Raw genomic sequence first — 22,880 nt, forward strand, 5'->3', positions numbered from 1 at the left:
AAGGCTGCTGTAGAGTAGGCTGCACACTCCTGCGAATGACTGTCTGAGGAAAGGAGAAATCTTCATTTTAGTTCTCTCTCTACTGCCCTACTTCTGGTACCTGACTTTAGGCCACATCTATAGTGTTACAAAAGCGAAGAAGAGCCGGGCGTTGGCTCACACTTTTAATCCCAGCACTTGGGAGGCAGAGGCAGGTGGATTTCAGAGTTCGAGGCCAGCGTGGTCTACAGAGTGAGTTCCAAGCTACACAGAGAAAGCCTGTCTCGAAAACCCTAAGGGGGGGGTGGGCAGCAAGATGGCTGGTGGACAGAGGTGCTGCAGGGCTGACAGCCTGGGTCTTATCTCTGAGATCTACTTGAAGGAAAGAGACAACTCCTGCAAGTTGTCCTCTCACCTCACATGTGCTGTGGTGTGTGTGTGTGTGTGTGTGTACACGTGCATGGGTACTGTCTCCATGAACTCTATTTCTGCACTGTACTGTCTTTCTCCTGTACTCTCCCACAAGTAGCTTCCTTTTCCTCTCTCTTCTTGTGAGACACGGCCATATCCTATTCTGTCAGATCTCTCTCTGATTTGGTAGTTTATCTGCCTCTCAGTTAGATATCGCTTTCAAACCTGGGTGCTTCCTTCTACACACTAACTTAACCTTTATTGCTTAGGGTCAAAAGTGTGTACTAAGGGCATGTCTGTATTCCAGCCAGAGGGATTAAAGGTGTGTGCTAAGGGCCAAGCCGCCCCATAACAAGAAACAGGTTTAAGTATCCTGTACAGTATTGAAAGATGTTCTTCCCCAAAGGACCTCAGGGCAAGATGCTTGGGACAGGCCCTGCCGCGGCCACCGCCAGTGCCGCCACATCCAGCAACGTGAGCGTCCTGCAGCAGTTCGCCAGTGGACTGAAGAGCCGGAATGAGGAGACCAGGGCCAAAGCGGCCAAGGAACTTCAGCACTATGTCACCATGGAGCTCCGAGAGGTTGGTCTCGGTGCCTTGGGGCCAGTCCTGTGGGTCCCGGGCTCAGTGTGCCGTCTTTGGTTTAATGGCCACTGTAGCTCCGTATTTGAGAGGACACTAGTTTTCATGTCCTTGGAGTGCATGGGTTCCCTTGCAGCGATTGCACATTTCTGTAATACTGCTTGTATTTATGGTCTCAGGTCAGCTGTTTATTTTGTATTTTTTTTCCCTATCACCAGCCCCTTGGCTCTCTGTCTCTGACAGTGGTTGGGATGGCTCTGGAGAGTTGATAGTCCGAAACTTTCCGAGCAGACCACAGTTGAGACACTGACCTGCTCACCCGTGCCCCACTGGTATTAGGACGATTTTAAGATGAGCTGTTCTCTGCCGCAGAGTAGAGGACCAGTAAGCAATTGTCATGTGATCAGTCACTCTGCGCTTTAAGCTTGCCTTTGGTTTGAGCTGTGCCTGCCACCTCTCCGTCTGAATCGCACGTTGCCAGCTCCCTGCTGCCTCGCCAGCGGTGCGAACACCCAAGTCTGTTCTGTGTGCATCTTCCCTTGCAGATGAGCCAGGAGGAGTCCACGCGCTTCTATGACCAGCTCAACCATCACATTTTTGAACTGGTTTCCAGCTCAGATGCCAGTGAGAGGAAGGGTGGCATCCTGGCCATCGGTAAGGACAGCCCTGTTGGGGACGCTGGACACGTCAGCTTGCTGCTCCCTGTACCTTGATGTGCTTGCGGGCAGAGTAGTGGTATCTCGTTCATCTGTAGTTTAAAAGAGTTTTAAGGCACCCGTAGACAGGATGCATGTAGACAAGTGCTAACTCTAGCAGAAGTCCTGGGACCCGGGCAGAGCTGTTAGCTGTGACAACTGAGTCTCAGAACTGGTGACTTCTGTGGCCAGTTTGCCAAGAGTGAGACTAGAAGCCAGCTTTTCAGTCTTCTGCCCTAAGTTACCTTGGCAGGTCTGAGCGCACGTAGGCAGGATTTGGGACAGCAAGGCTCACAGGCACACGCACACACACACACACACACACACACACACACACGTATAGAAATGCGTGGTATTTGGCCAAGGGCTGCCACAGTGCTGTGACCTGTCACACAGTCTTAAGGATGAGATACAGGGATGTGATAACACGGGATCGGTTTGATTATACACATAGTTCCAGAACAGAAATCCATTGCTGGCTCAGATGGAGAGCCGCCGTCTTCCATGTGAGATGTGCTGAGGGAGGTCTCGCCCGTGAGCGCTCGCCCAGGCCACACGTCCCAGGGCACACCTCATGGTCACCTTGGCTTTCTTCCCTAGCCAGCCTCATCGGGGTGGAAGGTGGGAATTCCACCAGAATTGGCAGATTTGCCAACTACCTTCGGAACCTCCTCCCCTCGAGTGATCCAGTTGTCATGGAAATGGCCTCCAAGGCCATCGGCCGCCTTGCTATGGCAGGGGACACTTTCACCGCAGAGTACGTGGAGTTTGAAGTGAAGCGAGCCTTGGAGTGGCTGGGTGCTGACCGAAATGAGGGCCGGAGACATGCAGCCGTGAGTACCACGGGCCTGGGCCCAGCCGGGGCCGGGAGCACTGGGGCCTCTGGATGCGTGTGTGTGTGGTGTGTGTGGTGTGTGTGGTGTGCATGCAGCTCAGGCCGTGAGGTGGAGAAAAGCCCTGCAGGGGTGCCCCAGGATGGCGGCATTCCCAGCTGCTCCCCAGTTGGTTTCAAGGATGGAGCACAGGCACCAGCCCTGGTGCATGGCTTTATTAGTCACTACTCTACAGCTTGGCCATCTTAACTAAAGACACTAGTCTTCTCTGAAATGAAAGTAGGAACAAAACTGAACGTCATGCTTTATCCAGTATTATTGCTTGACTTCTGGACAGCAGGCGTGGTTCTCAGCTTGTTGGTTTGGTGTTAACGCGTCCGACACCGGCCTGTCCTGAGTGTCTGGATGGCGCCAGTGTTCTGGGCCTGTCCACAGCCAGGCACTGGGCACCGGGATGCTTGGTTGGTCTGCATTTGCTCTCCTCGTGCCGTGCCAGGCTTCCTTGTAGGGAGATGCTCTAGAATGGCGGATGTGTCCTTTGAGTACTAAAGTCCTCCTAGGAGTAAGAGTTGTGTTTGTCGTCCTCTCCCAGGTCCTCGTCCTCCGTGAGCTGGCCATCAGTGTTCCCACCTTCTTCTTCCAGCAAGTTCAGCCTTTCTTTGACAACATCTTTGTGGCCGTGTGGGACCCCAAGCAGGCCGTCCGGGAAGGGGCTGTGGCTGCCCTTCGTGCCTGTCTGATCCTCACCACACAGCGGGAACCGAAGGAGATGCAGAAGCCGCAGTGGTACCGGGTGAGGAGATGGCTCCCAGCGTCTGCTGGCAGAGTGCTTGGCTCGGAAGATGCAGTCGGCCATGAGCAGGCCTTATGTTTGTTCGGGCCTGGCAGGCACGGCTTTCTCCTGTTCACTGTGAATCCGTAGTTACTGTATTGTTTTCCTAGTACACATACAGTGGTAGTCACACAATTATTTTATGTATCTCTAAGAATAAAAATGTGTCAGTCAGACTACAATTAGGCTTCTGACTGTGGGTGGGACACCTCTGTAATCCCAGCATTTGGGAGGCTGTAGCAAGAAGATAAGAATTTGGGCCTGATCATGAGTTTGAGATTCTTCTGTCTCTATCTCCTTGGTGCTGAGATTATAGGCACACACCACCGTGTCCAGTTCTATGCCATGCCGGGTCTTGCACCCACAGCTTTGTGCATGTTAGGTAAACACTGCCAACTGAACTACATGTCCAGCCCCTGGACCATGTATGTTAAAGGTTGATAATTGGCCACATGTGGTGACTGATACATTTAATCCAGAACTTGGGAATCGGACAGGCAGGTCTCTGAGGTAAAGGCCATCTGGGTATACATAGTGAGACCCTGTCTCTAAAACAAAAGGAAATTATGTTTGATAATTGCAGTTTTGGGCCCACATCATCATCACTTTAAAAAATATTTCAAGCTTCAAGTTTTGTAACCAAGCATACAAACAAACAAAGAATTTAGAGTCAGTCTGGGCTACTTGGTGAAGCACTGTTTCTGAACACAGCCAGAATGGCAGCTTAGTGTTACCTTCTTAGCAGCAGGTGTCCAGAAACAGGAGAGCCGGTATTTCTGAATCAGTAAAGCTGCCTGCTGCGAACTGACAAAGGCCAGTTCCTCTGCTCCGGTGTCCTGAGGCCTGTGCCGAGGCTGCTGCTGAGGAAATGTATGTCACAGAAGGAGTCCTAGATATGGGAACGAGAGCCCTGGCCTTCCTTCCTGCCTTTGCTGTGTGACAATAGACAAGTTACTTAATTTCTTTGGGTTTTTTGTGGCTGTCAAACAGAGGTGGTAGTGGCATTTGCCCCCAGAGCATGTTGTAAGCACCGGAGTTAAGTTAGACAAAAGCACTTATACAAGGCACCAGTGGGCACCGGGTGCCACCAGACCTCTAGATAGAGGGCGGGCGTGTGTTTGCTGCCTTGACCACTGGATAATAAAGGCATTCTCTATACATAGCACACATTCGAAGAAGCAGAGAAAGGCTTCGATGAGACCCTGGCCAAAGAGAAGGGGATGAACCGAGACGACCGCATCCACGGGGCCTTGCTAATCCTCAACGAGCTGGTCCGCATCAGCAGCATGGAGGGAGAGGTGAGAGACTGCGTCAGGGCCCAGGCTAGCCCTAATCAGCAGCATGGAGGGAGAGGTGAGAGACTGCGTCGGGGCCCAGGCTAGCCCTAATCAGCAGCGTGGAAGGAGAGGTGAGAGACTGCGTCAGGGCCCAGGCTAGCCCTAATCAGCAGCATGGAGGGAGAGGTGAGAGACTGCTTTGGGCACCAGGCTCTGATGCCTGACGGTCAGCAAGCAGGAAGGCCCTTATCCTCTGAGGCGATGATCAGATGGGATCATTTCAGATGGGTAGCAGCAAGTCCTGTGACAACCATGAAGCAGGCTGGTCTGGGGCTGGGAGGGTAAGTAGGGACTCGGGATGCCCTCTGTAAAGCAGTGCCGTCTGAGGGAGAGCCGCAGGATGGCTGGGGCTGGATTCTAGGCGGAGGCTCTGAGATGGGAGAGCGTTGGTATATTATAAGCAAAGGAGAAGCAGGACAGGTGTCAGAGAAGGGGCCCGGTTACTGAGCTTACTGTTCGTGGTCAGCAGTTTTTTCTAATTGCAGCCCCTACGTCAGTGGTGTGCACGTGGGAATCATGGAGGTTGTGGGTTTCTGACACCGCTGGCTGGCTGTGGGAACAAGTGTGTGAAGAGGTGGGAATGAAGTCAGGGAGTTAGGTGGTGGTTAGTCAGCGTAAAGGTGGAAGGATTGGCAGCCTGTGAGAAGGCGGAGGGCTCGGTCCATGCTGGCCTGGACTCACAGAAGAGAAGCAGCATTGCATGTCTGTCTTTATGTGAGGCCATTGTGAGGTCCTTACAGCAACGTGTGCCATCGGAGCAGGCTCGTGTCACCCAGGGGCAGGCAGGCCACAGCATCCTTGCCTTCTGTTGTTGGCTATGGGCAACCCTCGTGGCCATGGCACAGGGTTGGTGATGGAGCTCTGAGCAGCACCGGGGCGTCTCGGTCAGTTAGGCTTCTATAGCTGACATCACAGTCTAGTGGCTGCCACAGGAGGCTCCTGGAATGGTCTGGCTGGCTTCAGTTAGAGGTAGTGAACACAAATACTGAGGAGACAGCATTCAGGAGATGTTGGAGGAAAACTCCATCTGTGAGACTTCTGTGAGGATCTGCCGTGTGGAAGTTCAGCCCTGGGTCCCTGACTTACTAGACAGGGCTTGGTTGGTAATCGCTGTGCCTGGGTCAGGGCAGCACGTGGAGGGACTGTCAGTGGGGTTTGGCATCTCCGTGTTGGCTGCATGACTCACACGCCTCCCGCTCCTCCCTTTCACAGCGCTCCTCCCTTTTACAGTGCTCCCTGTCATCCTGGAGTTGAGATGTTTCTAATGCACGTGAAGTGCCCAGCTGGCCTGGTACCTTGTGGGCACGGTGTAAATGGTAGCGCTCTGAAATTTTGCTGACTGAGTTCTGTTGTAGTCTGTGCGGGCCTTTGTTTCCTTTTAGTAAAACAAGAATGTCACCTAGCACATGAAAATGTCACACTAAGTGACAGAGTCTCACAGAGGTACCCTGTGAGTCTAAGGACGCTCCTAAAACACAGGGCTGGTGACGGCATCGCGTTCTTTCACTCACAGGTCTGTCAGTACAGAAACGAGTGTGCGCGGGCCACAGAGAGCCCTAAGAGCTAGGGCAAAGCAGCGACCAGGACGGGGCACATCTAGCAGGAGAGATGGACAGAACCCACGCAGACAGAAAGACACTGTGACACGCTGTATGGTTTATGTGCTAGTGTGGTATCCTGTGAAACCAGGAACACAACACTGCAGTGGAGAGAGCCCAGGCGGATGTTTGAACACAGCTGTGTGGAGATGAGCAGAAAGCCACACGGTGGGTGTCTAGGGAGGAAAGCACTCCAGGCAGCTGAGGGAGCAGTGTGTGTGGCCCTGTGAGAGCAGCGGGAACGCTGCGCCTTAGCAGATGAGCAGGAGAAGCCACGGGGACGCCGGTCCCAGGACGGAAGGTCTCTCATAGCACTAGGAAGCCATTGAGTCCACTTTGTGGACTGTGGTAGGCTAGTTGTAGATTTTGAAAAGAAGAATAACTTTAAAAAACCTTCTTATTTTGACTTGGCTGCCTATGTGTGGAGGTGTGTACGTTTATGCATGGGATGAGGAAGCTCTGGTCTGATATCGGTGTCTTTATCACGCTGGACCTGTCACAAGGTCTCTCACTGAACCTAGAGCTCAAGAGTTCAGCAAGACTAGCTGTCCAGTGCCATCTGCAGCCCCTGGTGTGACCTGCCAAGACCTGCACTGAGAGGCGAGGCGCACAGCCACTTGGAGGGAGGCGGCCTGTGCACTAAGTGCCTCACTGACGGGCCAGCTATTTCCCTAGCCCCAGGCATGGCTTTTGACTGGCGTGAGCCTCTGTGGTGAGGAGGGACTATTGAGAGTCAAGGGCTGAAGCTCCCAGTCATTCAGAGGGAACTGCAGAGCCACCACATGGCTCACTCAGCAGGTAAAAAGACCTGTTGTCAAGACTGACACCCTGAGTTCAGTTCCGCAGGACCTGGATTGTGGATGGAGAGGAAGACAGCTAGCCTCTCACCCACATACGTATGCAGAGTAATAAAAGCTGCTTAAAAGGGGCGTGGCCATCTTGGCAGGGATTCTTGAGGCTCTCTGTGGAGTTGTTGCTGTGTAGGAAGAGGCAGAGTGGGGATTGGGGATTTGGGATAGATTGAAAAGAAGAGAAGTCAGAGTATCTGGTTTTATAACTGGGAGACTGAAGTTGCTTTGTGCTAAGATATGGAAGCAGGGTGAGGAAAACAGGGTATTTTTAAGTGTGTTAAATTTAAGGTGCTTCTTGGGCACCTGAGTGACCTACTGAGTAGTTTGGGGAGAGATCTACTTAAGAGAAATGAATGTAGGCGTGGCCGCTAATTCAGATCATGAGACTGAACAAGAACTAAGCATGACCTACGTGGTGTAGATGGAAAGAGATGGGGTCTGGGAACCTGAAGTTGAGAAATGAGGAGCAGCTGAGAGGCGGGAGTAGCTGGGAGGAAGAGCAGCTGGGAGGAAGAGCAGCTGAGAGAAGGAGCAGCCTGGAGGAGGGGAGCAGAGCAGAGTGAGGGGCTCATGCGAGAGCTCACGGTCTATCAGGTGCTGCAGATGTGAGATGAGGTGATGCTTGGAGCCTTCATGGAAAATGAAAGAATCTGTGCCAAGAAGAGCTGGAGCCTCTTCCTGGGTGCCGTGGCCCCTCAGTGCAGAGACTAGCACTGTCTGGCATCTTGTTCCACAGCACCCCAGGATGAGCATTCTGACACAATGATTTGCCTGAGTTTCTACTCAACTTCAGGGATAGACATTAGGCTATCCTTAGCAGGAGGCCAGCATAAAACCACTGTTCCCTCAGCAGTTTGCACCTCAGCCTTCCTGAGCATGGCCACAGGAGCCCCAGGCAGGCAGCCTGCTTAACTTTCTTATTCAAGAAAGGCGGCTTTGTTTACCTGTTTACCGTGCTCAGTGAATGTGGTCTTCTGCCTACATGGAGCAGGTCCTAGTCCTCTGCAGGCTCCTCAGGGTCGGGCAGGTGGATTACTCTGCACACTCGCAGTGCCAGGGTAAAGGCCTCTCAGAAGCAGAAGTGACGTTCTTCCCCCCCTGTCGCGTCTGTGTGCAGCGTCTGAGGGAGGAGATGGAGGAAATCAGCCAGCAGCAGCTGGTCCACGAGAAGCACTGCAAAGACCTGACGGGCTTTGGGACAAAGCCTCGGCACATCACCCCCTTCACCAGCTTCCAGGCCGTGCAGCCCCAGCAGTCCAACGCCTTGGTGGGGCTGCTGGGGTGCAGCTCCCACCAAGGCCTCATGGGATTCGGGACGTCCCCCAGCCCTGCCAAGTCCACGCTGGTGGAAAGCCGCTGTTGCAGAGACTTGATGGAAGAGAAGTTTGATCAGGTAAATGGCGAAAGGGCCTTCCTTCTCCCCCAAGCCCACGCCTCCTTCTCCTCTGCCAACCCTGTACCCTCGCTCTCTCAGGTGTGCCAGTGGGTGCTGAAATGCAGGAGCAGCAAGAACTCGCTCATCCAAATGACAATCCTTAATCTGCTGCCCCGCTTGGCTGCATTCCGACCTTCTGCCTTCACAGGTGAGGCTGTCCTCTGAAGACATTTTCTCTCGAAGATTCTCAAACAGGTCCAGAAGCGGTGGTCCCAGAGAGTCGGGTCTGCCTCTCCTTGAAGCAGTGCTGACATAGGGCTAGTCTCTGGTCACTCTGCCTTCTGTCCAGTTTCTCCATTTTCTATTAAGAGACCTTGTAGCAATGAAAATGGTATAGGTAAGAGTCAGGCATAGTGGCACACACATATATTTCCAGCCTCTGGAGGCAGAAGAATTAAGAGTTCAGTCCTTGGCCACCTAGCAAGTTTGAGGCCAGCCTGGACCACAAGAGACAGTCTTAGAAAAAAGCATGCTCAATATGTGGTGGAGGGTCAGGTAGGCCAGGCTGTCATGTGTGTGCGCACCCCAGCATAATTCCCTGTGCTGTGTGTGATGTTCATATCCACATGGCAAGCCTTGGGAGGCTGAGGCCATCTAGAGCTTACAGCCAGCCCGGCCTCAAGAGTGAGATCACAGGAGGCGCATCAGGTCTATACCCCACAGCTGTGAGGATGAGGAGTGTGGGTGAAATAGAGGCAGCTTCCACAGGCGATGGATGGTGAGCTCCCCTATGCTGTGCTGTCCTCAGTGGTCACTGAGTTGGTGGCCGTCGGGTCCAGGAGCGCAGATACAGGCCTTCCCACAAGACCTTCCTGACTGTTGTGGCTAGAGACATTTTTCCTTTCCCATCACAGTCCTCAGCCTTAGGAAGCTTTGGTGACGGACCTGGGTGAATCCTACATCACTGAAGTGTGGGACAAATTTTTCTTTTCTTTTTTTCTTTTTTCTTTTTTCTTTTTCTCTCTTTTTTTTTTAAGGATTATCTTAAAGGCAGGTTTATTGGGAAACTGTTCTCAAGCAAGCGAGTTCACTGACCCCAAGGACCAAGGCCAGGGAAGTTGTCATGAGGATGGGGTGGGAGTAAGGGAGGGAGAGAGAGTATGTGGAGAGAGAAGAGAGGGAGAGAGGGACAGGTCATTCGCCTTCGCGCATCGCCACTCCCTGCCTAGTGAAGAGGACAGTGATGATTCTGCCTCCCCAACGAAAGCACGCAACTGCTGCAGCACCTTCCGTGGTGCCGGGTGCAGGGCAGAAACCATCGTTAGATTGTCAATGCCTCCTGGAGCTGCTCCAGAGCCATTTTGGAAGTGAGAAGCTGTGTGTGATACTCTGGGCGCCTATTTTAGCTAAGCTCTCCTACTTTAGGTTTCTACTTGGTGAGAGCAAGACCTCGTGTCGCAGGTCTCTCTGTCCTTCCCGTGCCACGCTGCCTGTGTTCACCAAGCTTTGTGCAACTAGTGCAGAGCTGGTGGTCCACAGGGGCGGTCAGCCTGGCCTTCGGCCCATGCTAGTTCCTGCCCAGGGGATCTGAGGAGGTCTGGACAGGGAGGACAGGGAGGACGGGAGGCGTGAGGCAGGCGAGGGCTGACACGGGCAGGGTGCTGGGTGAGGGCCAAGTAGACACAGGCTCGATGAGCCAAAGGAACGGTGGACTGGAGCTCAGCCGCCAGTTCTGAAGCTCCTTCCCTCCTGCCTGCCTGCCTGCCTGGCGCTGTAGAAACATACCAGGCTGGGGGGGGGGGGGGGGGGGACTGCCTAGCAGCAGAGGAGAAAGACTGAGGCTCTGTGTGTTTCCTTTTGATGTGAGCTTGTTGCTTTGTTAAACATCACATTAAAATACATCAGTCAAACTCAGTTGGGAGAGTCACCATAATTGTGTCCCTCCGTGCTGAAGCACATGCTACTAAAACTCACAGTGTGGAAGCCTTCACCTGACCTTCCGAAGGTGGAGGGTCTGGGAAGAGCAGAAATACCCTCAAAATGACGCCTAAAAGGGCAGAACACAGGCTGGGCATAACACAAATACATCAGAGCATTACCTCAGGGACTGTGAGATGGTAAAGACGCGCCACCATGCCTAAGGGTCGGGATCAGTGGCAGGGAAGGAGCCAGAGACAACGACAAGGAAAGTCCTATGTTCCGGGGTGGGGTGAAAAAGAAAAAACAAAAACCGTTCCAGCTCACAGTGCCAGAGCACGTGCTCTTGCATGTTGTTCCTGGTGCCATGGAGGTTCAGGGGCTCTATCCAGATCGAAGGCTAAGTCTTATTCTAATATGTCGACAGTAGCAATCTCCAGGGAACAGCAGAGAGATGTCCAGGCTTTGGCTGATTGAATGGCCCATTAGTTGTAGTAAATAATATTTAATACTACTTTCAGTGTCACTATACTGTAAGATAATTTGATTAATCTCTTTGTTTTTTAAACAAGATTTATGTTTCATTTACTTTGGGTTTTGGAATTTAAAAAAATCTATTTCTGTGTGTAGGTGTTTTGCCTTCATGTATGTCTGTGTACCACATAAGTGTCTAGTGCCTGTGGAGACCAGAAGAGGGTGTTAGAGGATGGTAGAGCCCTCGAAACTGGACTTACAGACAGTTGTGAGCCATTGTGTGGATGCTGGGGTAGAACTTGGGGCCTCATCTCTTCAGTGCCTTAGGGGTGTGTGTGTGTGTGTGTGTGTGTGTGAAACTTTGTATAGACCAGGTGTGTGTGTGTGTGTGTGTGTGTGTGTGTGTGTGTGTATGTGAAACTTTGTATAGACCAGGCTGGCCTTGAACTCACAGAGATAGATCCACCAACCTCTGCCTCTTAAGTGCTGGCCCCTTAACAGTTTTTGAAGAACTTATACTCTTTCTCCAGAGTAATAAGTAAATAAACAGACAAACAAACAAATAAAGCTGAGTGTGGTGGCACACACCTTTCATCCCAGATTTAGGAGGCAGAGGCAGGTGGATCTTAGTGAGTTGGAGGCCAGCCTGCTGTACAAAGTGAGTTCCAAGACAGTCGAACTTCTGCATAGAGAAATCCTGTCTTGAAAAAAATTCATCCTTTAAATTCTTAGCATCCTTTTGCTAGGCTGCCTTACATTTGAGTGCTGGGTCGGGACTCTGACCTTGGCCACGTGCACTTGTCTGTCCCAGATACCCAATACCTCCAGGACACCATGAACCATGTCCTGAGCTGTGTCAAGAAGGAGAAGGAACGGACAGCGGCGTTCCAGGCCCTTGGGCTGCTGTCTGTGGCGGTGAGGTCCGAGTTTAAGGTCTACCTGCCCCGTGTACTCGACATCATCCGGGCAGCCCTGCCTCCGAAGGACTTCGCCCACAAGTGAGCATCCCTGTTCGGATCCCCCCCCCCCCCGGGGGCTGTCGAGGTGGGGAGTCAGCACAGTGCCTCCACGCGCAGCTTATGCCCATTCCACACGCTGTTACCTCTGAGGCACGACAGGTGGAGGACAGTCCCTCCTCGCCCGAGTCGGGCTCTTTGGGTGCGATGACTAGCTCTTCAGAAAGGTAGACTACCTTGAGAACACGCTGGAGACCAGTGCGTTCTCCTGGCTGCCTCTGTTCTCTGGCTTAAAGTCTTCTGCTGACAGAATGCTTGTGGAGGAACCCCTGACGAGGTGGTCATCTTTTTCCTTAGCTCCAACATATAACAAGTCATTCCGCCACAGAATAGATAGACTAAAGCAAAGCCCTGTCATGGTGTCAGATGGAGAGGCCTGCTGGTCTGGGAGTCAGTGCAGTGCACGGAGCTTTAGGTTTCCACAGCTGTCGTTAGCAAGGCTTGCGCTGTTGGATGGCCCAGCGCCCGGGGGCTCCTGACCAGCACACCACACCACAGTTTCTTCCCAGCTAAGTAGCTTGGTCAGCTCCCTCTTCCCAAACTCAGAGAAAGAGCCCTTCCATGAGATACATCACTGCCACCTACTGGACTGGTCTTTTAAATACACGTACACGGTGTCTGATGGGCGGACCCAGTAGAATTTTACAATAATCTCACACTCACTGTGGCCAGCCCTGCCTAAATAGCATGCCCTCCTGGCCCCAAAGTAGCTTTCAGGTGGGACATTATGATGTCTTTATGTCTGAGGAAGCCCTTCTGTTTCCTTGCAGGAGGCAGAAGACCGTGCAGGTGGACGCCACCGTCTTCACCTGCATCAGCATGCTTGCGCGAGCCATGGGGCCTGGCATCCAGCAGGACATCAAGGAGCTGCTGGAGCCCATGCTGGCAGTGGGCCTGAGGTGGGTGCCAGGGGCCTGTGGCACCCAGAGGGCACTGTTGCTGTCTTCAGACACCCAGAGGGCGCCAGATCCCATTCCAGAGGCTGTGAGCCACCATGTGGTTGCCGGGAATTGAACTCAGGACCTCTGGAAGTGCAGTCAGCGCTCTTAGCCGCTGAGCCATCTCTCCAGCCCTCCTGTGTGATCTTAACTAAGGCAGTTCCCGGTGCCTCGGCTCTCACTGAAAATGAACCGAGTGCTCTGTGTAGGGTAGTTGTAGGGATTAACCGAGAGCCATTAGCACACGGCCAGCCGGGCATGGAGGGCGGACTTGGTAAGCCTGCCACGCCCCAGCCAGCCACATAGTCACGATCTCCTTCCCCACAGCCCTGCGCTCACGGCTGTGCTCTATGACCTGAGCCGGCAGATTCCTCAGCTGAAGAAAGACATTCAGGATGGACTGCTGAAGATGCTGTCGCTGGTCCTCATGCACAAGCCGCTCCGGCACCCAGGCATGCCCAAAGGCCTGGCCCACCAGCTGGCCTCCCCGGGTCTCACCACGCTGCCTGAGGCCAGCGACGTGGCCAGCATCACTCTTGCTCTTCGAACCCTTGGCAGCTTTGAATTTGAGGGTAAGAAGTCCATGTGGCTCCTGCCAAGGTGTTGAGGGACGTAGTGGACCCAAGAGGGACGAGCGACAGCGGCTAGATTCTGGATCTCTAGAGTTGTCGTGGCAGGGCACGAGTCAGAGTGGGCCTCCTTCCCGGCTTGTCCCACCTGTCCTTTGTCTCATGTCTTCGGGCAGAAGTGTTAAAAGCATGTATTGCTTCAGAAAAGCAACACATCAGAGGCAGAAACTGTAGCTGGGTTCACTGCTTTAGAATGTCTGGCAGGCAGGGCTTCTGCATGTTCCCGTCCCTGTGATCGAGTCTGGAGTCCCGTCCCAGGCAGCGGCGGTCAGTCCTCTCCCCTGTCCTCTGCCTAGGCCACTCGCTGACCCAGTTCGTCCGGCACTGCGCAGATCATTTCCTGAACAGTGAGCACAAGGAGATCCGCATGGAGGCTGCCCGCACCTGCTCCCGCCTGCTCACGCCCTCCATCCACCTCATCAGCGGCCACGCCCACGTGGTTAGCCAGACTGCGGTGCAGGTGGTGGCAGATGTGCTGAGCAAGCTGCTTGTGGTCGGCATAACGGACCCTGGTAAATCTTGTGACAGAGCAGTCCAGGGCCCTGGAGCTTGAGGTGTTTGCATGCTCTGTAGAGATCACCAACATTAGTAATTTCATCTTCATATCTCTGCTAAGGCATGGATCCTGTAGCCTGTTGGTATAAGATAATTTATTTTTACCTAATTTCTCCTTTATTCCTCTGAATAGAATAGATTAGGTAGGAAAAGCATTTCCAGGTTCCCCCACTAGTTTCACAGTAGTTCTCAACCTATGGGTCACAAATCCCCCTTTAGGTGGTCAAACAACCCGTTTGCAGGGATTACCTAAGACCAACAGAAAACATATATATTTACAGTTTATAACAGTAGCAAAATTAGAGTTATGAAGTAGCATCAAAAACCCTTTTTTGGTTGTGGGTCAGTACAACATGAGCTGTATTAAATGCTGCGGTGTTGGGAGGGTTGAGACTCCACACGAGGGTGATAGCTGTGGAGGTAGAGACTGGGAAGAGGCAGGCGTTCAAAGACTTGTTTGCTCTTGCAGATCCTGATATCCGCTACTGTGTCTTAGCATCCCTGGACGAGCGCTTTGACGCCCACCTGGCCCAGGCAGAAAACTTACAAGCTCTATTCGTGGCCCTGCATGACCAGGTCTTTGAGATCCGAGAGCTGGCCATCTGCACTGTGGGCCGACTGAGTAGCATGAACCCAGCCTTCGTCATGCCTTTCCTGCGCAAGATGCTTATCCAGGTAACAGAGAGGCAGGCAGGGAAGAGTGCTCCTCCACAGCGGGCTGGGAAGGACGCCCTGAGACAGGGAGGGAGGGAAGAGAAATACCTTACCATGTCACGTCTGCACCCAGAGTCCGTGTTTCCAAGCTCGGGTCACAATTGGAGTGTGAGCCTGTCATCAGCATGATGCGAGGTGCTTTTGGGGCCAGACTCACCCCTCAGGCAGCTCGTCTGCCTCTGGCACGTTTTCAGTGACCCAGTGTCTTGGCCCTCACTGCATCTGTGGCAGGGGTCTCGGGCCCCCCACCCTTCCCGCCTGGCTTCTGTCATAATTTCTTGCTGATAGCAGATAAGTACAGAGGCTGTGTTAACATGGTTCCCACCCGATACTGTGATCCTGCTCTTGGTCCAGGGTCACTGGCGTTCATTTTTAAGTGGTGTGAGATGTGTAGGTTCTCTAGAGAGATCTAGGTTGGCCTTCCTGCTGCAGCCTGGGGCCTTGGCTTTGCTCTTCACTGCTGCTTCCTTGGATGGCCGTGCACAGTCCCTGTTCCAGTCCTCCCACCTCTTCTGAAATAGACAGGTTGCATAACATGTGACGGACTTAAACACAGAATGCGTATGCAGCTCACCCTAGGAAAGTATTATTTATTTGCTGTTTGCTCTAGTAAAACCTGACTGCAGAAACAGCCACTACTGCGCCTACCAGTTCCAACTGTGCTGAGTTCAGCATGGAGCTGCCCCCTAGTGGGAGCGTTGGTTTGTTCGTCTAGTCAGGACCTGATGCTCACCGGCCCCATGCACACAGCACTGTGCTGGCAGGATGTTGGTGAACAAGCAGATACAGCCTCTGTCCTCGGACAGCTCATTTCCCTGACGTTGGAGAATGTGAAATTCCATCAGAGAAGCTGACCATGTGCTGCACTTAACTCTTGAAACTCAAAAATAAGTAACTGAGAATTTTTAAAACATTTATTTAGACTATGCAGAGGAATTGAAAACCAGGGCTTTTGTAGCTATGTGGAAAATGCTACTACTGAACTATATCCGTAGCCTTTAAACTCTGAAATAAGGAAAGAAATAGTTTTGATATGCGTTGTCCCAATTGAATTGTGTCTTCATTGAGTGACTCGGCCTTTCCCCGAGGGCTGGTCGCTGGGCTGTGGTGGATGTCACGGTGGCTCGGATGACTGACTCTAGCCTGGCCTGCAAGGCATCTGTTCGTTGTCCTCTGCTTCCTGGGACACATTCCCTGCAGCCAGCCAGCACCTCACTCATCATGTGTTGCTAACTTACATCTGTTTTGTGTGACTGGAGAAAACAGGCTGTCACGGTCATACGGAAAATGACCAAAGCAGTTCCCAAGTCAGCAGCTCAGACCAAAGCCTTAATCCTGCTGGACCCTGCTAATTGGGCGTCGTGGTGTTCACTTCACACCTGCTTTCATCTCCTTCCCTTGGCTGCACTGGAAGCCCATGCACGCAGTGGTGTCTGCTTGACCTTGAGCTTAATACCCTGCTGCTCAGTGTTTTAGTGTAAGCACAAGCCCAGCAGCTCTGTCCGGTGGTGTAGTGTCCGGAGATGGCGTTCCTGGGCTTCCGTCACGGAGAGGCATCTGGGTCCCTCCGGAGGCTCAGCTGTCCTGCTTCACAGCCGTTCTAAAGCTTTCCATTCCTTCGTCATTAGTTAGAGATCCTCTTGGTAATTTTGTGTCTGGACAGAGGTTTTTCCTCAGGAGCCTTCTCTTCAGTTCCTTGTCTGGAAAACCAGTCTCAGCTCTGACAGACGTTCCCGCTCTAGTACTCCAGGACTCTGCACCACTGTGACAGCCAAGGCTGTTGAGTTACAAGCCCCATGCTCGCCAAGTATCCAGGAGAGCCTTGGTTCACCGCAAGCCTGCTTCATTTCTCCCTGTACACAGTCCTCTCTGTCCTGTCCTCTGCCACAGAGTGTCACCTTTCTTCCCTACAGATTCTGACAGAGTTGGAGCACAGCGGCATTGGGAGGATCAAGGAGCAGAGCGCCCGCATGCTGGGGCACCTGGTCTCCAATGCCCCCCGGCTCATCCGCCCCTACATGGAGCCCATTCTGAAGGTAGAGCGCAGCAGGTGCCCAGGTGGGGCTCGTGCTCCATGTCTGCAGGATGGGGAGCCCCAGCACTGCCACACTGAGCCAAGTAGATCATTTCTTTGGTCCAGACTTGGGGACAAGGGCCACACATAGCACCTTGAGTTAGAGTGCCAGGAAACTCACCAGTTGCAGGAAAGACTTCCCCTCCATGTTTCAGGCCCACCAAACGGGCTTGGACAGGAGAAGTAGGTAGATAGCATGTGCACGCTCCCCAGATGGAGGCACGCGAGCTTGATTAGGAGCACGGCTTCAGATGGGAATACGGCGCGCATGCGCATGGCAAGTGTGTGTCTGCCCCAGGCATCTGGAGAGGTGCTAAGCAGGCGGAGTGCGAAGGGCCCCTGCGAAACAGCTCCAAACTGGGCAGATGCTGGGCTATGTTTGCTCTCAAGAAAAGCTTGGAAATCCACAGTCCAGAGTCTCCTACATTCTCGAAGCCTAGGGGTAACTTCTGTGTGACCTAGAGGGTCTCAGGAGGCTGTTTTGTTTGTGTGTACTGGGAGCTGTGCTGCCCTCTGGGGGTAAGATAGCTCTCCTGTAGATACCTGTCTACACTCACTTTCTTATATCTTCTGTAGGCTTTAATTTTGAAACTGAAAGATCCAGACCCTGACCCAAACCCGGGCGTGATCAATAACGTGTTGGCCACTATAGGAGAACTGGCTCAGGTGAGGGCTCAGCCGGCCTGGCCTTCCACAGGCAGAAGGACGCTCTTTAGCCCGGGGAAAGGCCGAGCGCTTGTTTTTCTCTTCGTTCTTTTTTGTTTTGTTTTGTTTTGTTTGTTCTTATTTTCATTTAGAAACAATGTTTCACTGTGCTGCCCATGATGGCCTCATACAGAGCGCCTCCTGCCTCACCACCTAGGGTTTGGACTTCCTAGGTGTGAGCCACCACACCCCTCCTAAAGCAGGGTCCTTATCCCACAGTCTCAACCCCCTGCCGTTGTCTTGTCGTTCGGCAGGTTAGCGGCCTGGAGATGAGAAAGTGGGTGGACGAGCTCTTTGTTATCATCATGGACATGCTGCAGGATTCCTCTCTGCTGGCCAAAAGGCAGGTGGGTGCCACTGCTGCCCGCGTGGGCTGGGGATTCTCGGGACCAGGGGCCACAGGGGCCACCGTAGTAAGTCCTCGACATTTTCTCTGAATGTGGAAAGAGGGCAGAATCTCGGAACAAGTTCTGGCTGTCCTCCTGACCAGTCACCTGCAGTTCAGACCCAGGCTGAGCATCGCCCTTTGCTCTGTATGGAGGGAATGCAGTGTGCTCGTCAAAGCCCCAGCTCCTGAGAGAGGAAGCCGGCTTGGACACTGCGTGTGGGGGCAAAAGGCTTCCCTCATTCTCCCGGCCACTGGAGGTTGTCAGAGGAGCAGTCCAAAGCAACTTCCTTCCAGAGCTCCTGGTAGTCATTCAGGATACAAAAGAACCACATTTCCTCAGAGAAACCTGCTAATATTCTGTACATTGCTTTTTGTGGCAGCATCTCACTCCACAGTCACTGAGTAAGTCAGGTGACTTACTGTGTAGTTAGGACTGGCCCTGAACCAAAGGCGGCCCTCCAGCTCCAGCCTCTCCAGTGCAGAGTCCACTGGGGGCCGCGACACCCACTCTGCTCTGCACCTCTGTGCAGCGGCAGCAGGCTGCCTGCTGTAGGCTCCATGCTGCAGGCTCCCTCTCGGTACAGAGAGCATACCTGTGCTTTCTGGTTTTTGTACTGGTTCAATAAACATGTGGCCTTTTATCCGCTCAGGTGGCTTTGTGGACCCTGGGGCAGTTGGTGGCCAGCACCGGCTATGTGGTGGAGCCCTATAGGAAGTACCCCACTCTGCTCGAGGTGCTGCTGAATTTCCTCAAGACGGAGCAGAACCAGGGCACCCGGAGAGAGGTAGACAGCAGGACACCAGCTCTGCACAGGCTTGAGAGGGGAAGTGATGGCAGCAACCCACCCCACACTGGGGGGCTTCCTGTCATCTCTGCTCTGTTGATGGAAGCATCGTTTGTGTGGGAGGTGTGGAGTGTGGGACGGGAGCGTTGCACCTCGACTGACCGGGTAAGTGCTTATCTTCTCTGCTTCCCTGCTCAGGCTATCCGGGTGTTGGGGCTCCTCGGGGCTCTGGACCCCTACAAGCACAAAGTGAACATTGGCATGATCGACCAGTCCCGGGACGCCTCTGCCGTCAGCCTGTCAGAGTCCAAGGCCAGTCAGGATTCCTGTAAGTCAGGACGGGAGTGCTGACAGGCTAGGACTCGCATCCCTTACTGGCCGTGTGTAGAAAGAGTGTGGTCAGGTAGCTGATAGATGAAGAGTGAGAACGAGGGGCCTGTAGTCCCCGCACCTAGCAGGGATGTTAGACCCAACCTAGCCAACGTCCTGTGTCTGCCCAGGGTCCTCGTCAGGGCCAACAGGCCAAGTCTAGGTTTCTTTTGACCACAGGAATCTCACTGACACCGCTGCCACCTGTCACTTTGTTAGTGTTTCTTCTTCTTTTTTTCTTTTACTCCCTGACCTTCATGGGGGTGGGGGGATAACTCTTGTTTTTTCTGTTTTATTTGAGGGCAATTAGGACATAGAAAGACCAGTGTCCCCCACAAGCCTTGGGCCCTCTCTTGTGGCATCTGGTCTGACAATAGAGACCCATTGCCTTTTGACAAGTGCCCAAGCATTTGGGAAAGAGGGTGGAGAATGAGTTTCTAGCCCACCATCCACTGGGGAAAGCCTGTTTATGAAATCGAAGGTTCAAGAGTCTCCTCAGTGCTGTAGCAGGGGATCAGGAGTGGGTCTCCTCAGTGCTGTAGCAGGGGAAGACTTTGCCAGAATGAGACAATCGTACCTCCTCATTGCATACCACCATTCCCAGGACAGAGTCTGTGCTGCTCAGGGTCTGGCATATGCCTGCTAACTTGTCTGTATTCCCTGTGGGGCTAGCCAGCTGTGAAACAGATGTTTGCCTAATTTAATTCCCTTTCCTTTCATTTGGAGGAGTAATTATTTTTATTGATGGTTTCAACTATGAAGTTGTGAACTGTGAAGCTACGTTAAACCTAGTAATTTAGAGAAAACCCATCATGCACTGTTTTAGGCTTTGGTGGTTTAGGTAATGGAAAGCTAGAATGAGTTTGCTCCTGTCAGAGAGCCTGTTCATCGGTCCCTGTAGCCCTGTGCTCCATATCCACGCAGTGTCAGAATGTATAGAGAGAATGTCTGCATGCCGATGCCTCTGAGGGGGTTTGGTGTGCTATTAGCCTCACGCCAGAGTCCTGTCACCAATACTTACACTTCTCTCTGTCACCTTGTCCTAGCTGACTACAGCACCAGTGAGATGTTAGTCAACATGGGGAACCTGCCCCTGGACGAGTTCTACCCCGCTGTGTCCATGGTAGCCTTGATGCGCATCTTCCGAGATCAGTCCCTCTCTCACCACCACACCATGGTGGTTCAGGCCATCACCTTCATCTTCAAGTCCCTGGGGCTCAAGTGTGTGCAGTTCCTGCCCCAGGTCATGCCCACGTTCCTTAATGTTATCCGAGTCTGTGATGGGGCCATCCGGGAAGTAAGTACTTAACACCTTCCCTTCTCGCCTCTACCCTGCTTCATGCCATGCAGACCGATCTGCCTCGGCTTCCTAGCGCCACGCTGCCGCTCCCGTGGCTTCTGGCACCTGAGTGTGTGACAGGGTCTGTCCAGTTTTCTGCTTCATCCCCACAGGATAGCTAGAAGATGAACAGCCCCGGGGGAGGAGTCAGCGTTGTCCTCAGCACTGTAGATGGCTGGAGCTAGAGCAGGCTGCGCTTGGTGCTGTTTGTCTGTTATTATATGTAGGTGTGGTTTCTGAGGTGGTGTATATGTGAGCCCACAGAGGCCAGAGGCATTGTGGGCCCTGGAGCTGGAGTACACCAGGCTGCTGTGAGCCTGGTGGAGCACTTCGAACCAAACTCGGGTGTGCTCTTACCTACTGAGCCATCTTTCCAGCCCAAACTACTTTTTGATTGAACTCGGGGCCTCTGCCTTGCTGGGCAAGGACTCCACCTCTGGCTGTATCCCTCACCCTTTATTCTGAGAGGAGATCTCAGTCAATTCTGTAAGCTGACTTCGAGCTCTGAGCCCAGAGCAGCCTTAAACATGGAGTTGCTCCCTCTTGCTGCAGCCTCCCTGGTTGCTGAGGAGGACAAGGCAGACTCAGACACTGTTAGTGGCTGCGGAGATGAAGCCACGGGGTGCTTACTGGATCTGATGGGATCAGTCCCAGTAAGGACTGTTAGCCAGTGTTGGCTCTCACTGGAGCATGTGGTCAGTATCTGGGAGCCAGCCCTCTCCCGTGCAACCTGCCTTCTTGCTTTGTCACTGATAAGTAGTCCGTGAGGTCCCTCTGGAGAGTGCCCATGCTGTCCCCAGCTGCCTTTGACCCGGTAGGTGACTCTTCGTATTTCCTCCGTCACCTATGCTGGTGGCCGCGTCATGACTACGTAATACTGGGATACAAAGAGTGCTTCCATGGCGCCTGTCCTGGTACACGCATGGTGAGTGTCCCAACACCACGCCTCACCTCAGCGAGGGGTGGGGTTCAAGGCAGCGCTTAGCCCTTACAGTCTTGGGATGACCCCTGCGGGCATACAGGCCCCTGCGGGCATACAGGCTGTGCTCTGCTGGGAAGGCTGCTAAAATTCATTATCTCTCCCTACTGATTTAGAGGGAGGGAGTAACTTTTTATGAACTGCTTCCCTGACTTTGGCTGAAGGACAGACCAGGTTTTGGTTTTGTTTGTTTTTGTTTTTTAAGCCCCTTTGGAACAGGATCTCTCTGTGTTGCTCGGGCTGGTCTCAATTCCTGGGCTTAGGGGAGTCTTCCTCGTCACCCAGGTAGCTGTGACTCGAGTTTTGTGCCACCATGCCTGGCTTTCAGTTCACTTTTGTGCTTTGTTATTAGTTGTCACCTCATTAGATTCTTCTTTGTTTGTTTTGGGTTTTTTTGTTTGTTTGTTTTGTTTTGTTTTGTTGGTTTTTTGGATTTGGCTTTTTTCGAGACAGGGTTTCTCTGTGTAGCCCTGGCTGTCCTGGAACTCACTCTGTAGATCAGACTGGCCTCGAACTCAGAAATCCACCTGCCTCTGCCTCCCAAGTGCTGGGATTACAGGCGTGTGCCACCACCGCCCAGCTTAACTCCATTCACTACAAACGCTCCCAGACTTTCGTTCTAGATAACTACATGCTCTGAAAATAAAGGTAAAGGGAGCTTGGATGTTTTCCCCGTAAACTGTAAATCATGTATTGCTGCTTTTCAGTGTACCGCTGGGTCATACCCGGTGCTGTCTCATCCGGGTGGGACTGCGGACTCTAACCTTGGTGCTCGTTTTCATGCTGACTTTTAACTGCTGTTTCAAGGATTTTACCACTAGTCAGAATCGTTACTGTGCTACGGTTTGAGTTAATACTTTTCAAAGTTTTTAAACATTCCTTTATAGTCTTAAATTATTAAAAGATTTCTGTTCTTTTTAATCACTAATTGATACTGGATTTACCAAATGCCTTGCCTTTGTTTTAATAATCATCCGGGGTTTTTCTCCTTTAAGAAAGGTGTATTGCATTGTGTGGAAATAACTTGCATTGGGTTGAAACACAGCCACTCAGGTTATGACAGATTTTTTTTAACTTATCACTACAGTATCTGATATTAAAGTTACAATTTTTTCATGACACGGAATTGATCTGTAGTTTGGGAACTGTAGACACAGATTCATTTAGCTTTTCCTCGTTCTTGTCAGGGGATCTGAGATCAGCTTCAGCCCTTTCTGTGGAGCACTGGCTCTTCTAAATGGGAGCACTGTCATCGTGAGGGTGCTCTCGTCCTGTTTATGTCTCCATTTCTTGCTGGAGGTTCATCTTAGTTGTTGTTTTGTTTTGTTTTAGATAGCCACTTCTGTGCATTTCTGTCTTATATCTTGCTTTTTGGTTTTTATCTCACAAATCTGCTCTTTATTATTACTTTCCTTGATCTGTTTTTTTTCTACTTAAAAAGTTGATACTCCTAAAATGACAGAACAGATAAAAATGTTTGTCCCAAGAGCCTCATGCCCTGAGTG

The 22,880-nt window shown here is 52.3% G+C and overlaps 1 protein-coding gene across 3 annotated transcripts in view; it reads left to right on the forward strand.

The window, feature by feature from the left end:
• Mtor (mechanistic target of rapamycin kinase) overlaps nt 1–22,880 on the forward strand; it is a 109,060-nt gene that overhangs the window by 2,043 nt on the left and 84,137 nt on the right. The window contains exons 2-19 of one of the 3 annotated variants that reach the window (XM_052178151.1): nt 797–972; nt 1,518–1,626; nt 2,268–2,500; nt 3,093–3,293; nt 4,496–4,630; nt 8,236–8,511; nt 8,593–8,701; nt 11,696–11,882; nt 12,671–12,799; nt 13,166–13,410; nt 13,764–13,979; nt 14,492–14,697; nt 16,650–16,772; nt 17,387–17,476; nt 17,770–17,862; nt 18,554–18,688; nt 18,887–19,016; nt 20,104–20,354. In XM_052178151.1, the coding sequence (XP_052034111.1) occupies nt 811–972; nt 1,518–1,626; nt 2,268–2,500; nt 3,093–3,293; nt 4,496–4,630; nt 8,236–8,511; nt 8,593–8,701; nt 11,696–11,882; nt 12,671–12,799; nt 13,166–13,410; nt 13,764–13,979; nt 14,492–14,697; nt 16,650–16,772; nt 17,387–17,476; nt 17,770–17,862; nt 18,554–18,688; nt 18,887–19,016; nt 20,104–20,354 (3,030 nt within the window). In that variant the 5' untranslated portion in view covers nt 797–810. Of the gene's footprint in view, nt 1–796; nt 973–1,517; nt 1,627–2,267; nt 2,501–3,092; nt 3,294–4,495; nt 4,631–4,669; nt 4,686–4,779; nt 4,796–8,235; nt 8,512–8,592; nt 8,702–11,695; nt 11,883–12,670; nt 12,800–13,165; nt 13,411–13,763; nt 13,980–14,491; nt 14,698–16,649; nt 16,773–17,386; nt 17,477–17,769; nt 17,863–18,553; nt 18,689–18,886; nt 19,017–20,103; nt 20,355–22,880 lie in introns of those variants that run through there. The other 2 variants (XM_052178152.1, XM_052178153.1) reach the window with 2 other exon arrangements.

Source organism: Apodemus sylvaticus, chromosome 3, assembly GCF_947179515.1.
Source record: "Apodemus sylvaticus chromosome 3, mApoSyl1.1, whole genome shotgun sequence".
NCBI classification, from domain to species: domain Eukaryota; kingdom Metazoa; phylum Chordata; class Mammalia; order Rodentia; family Muridae; genus Apodemus; species Apodemus sylvaticus.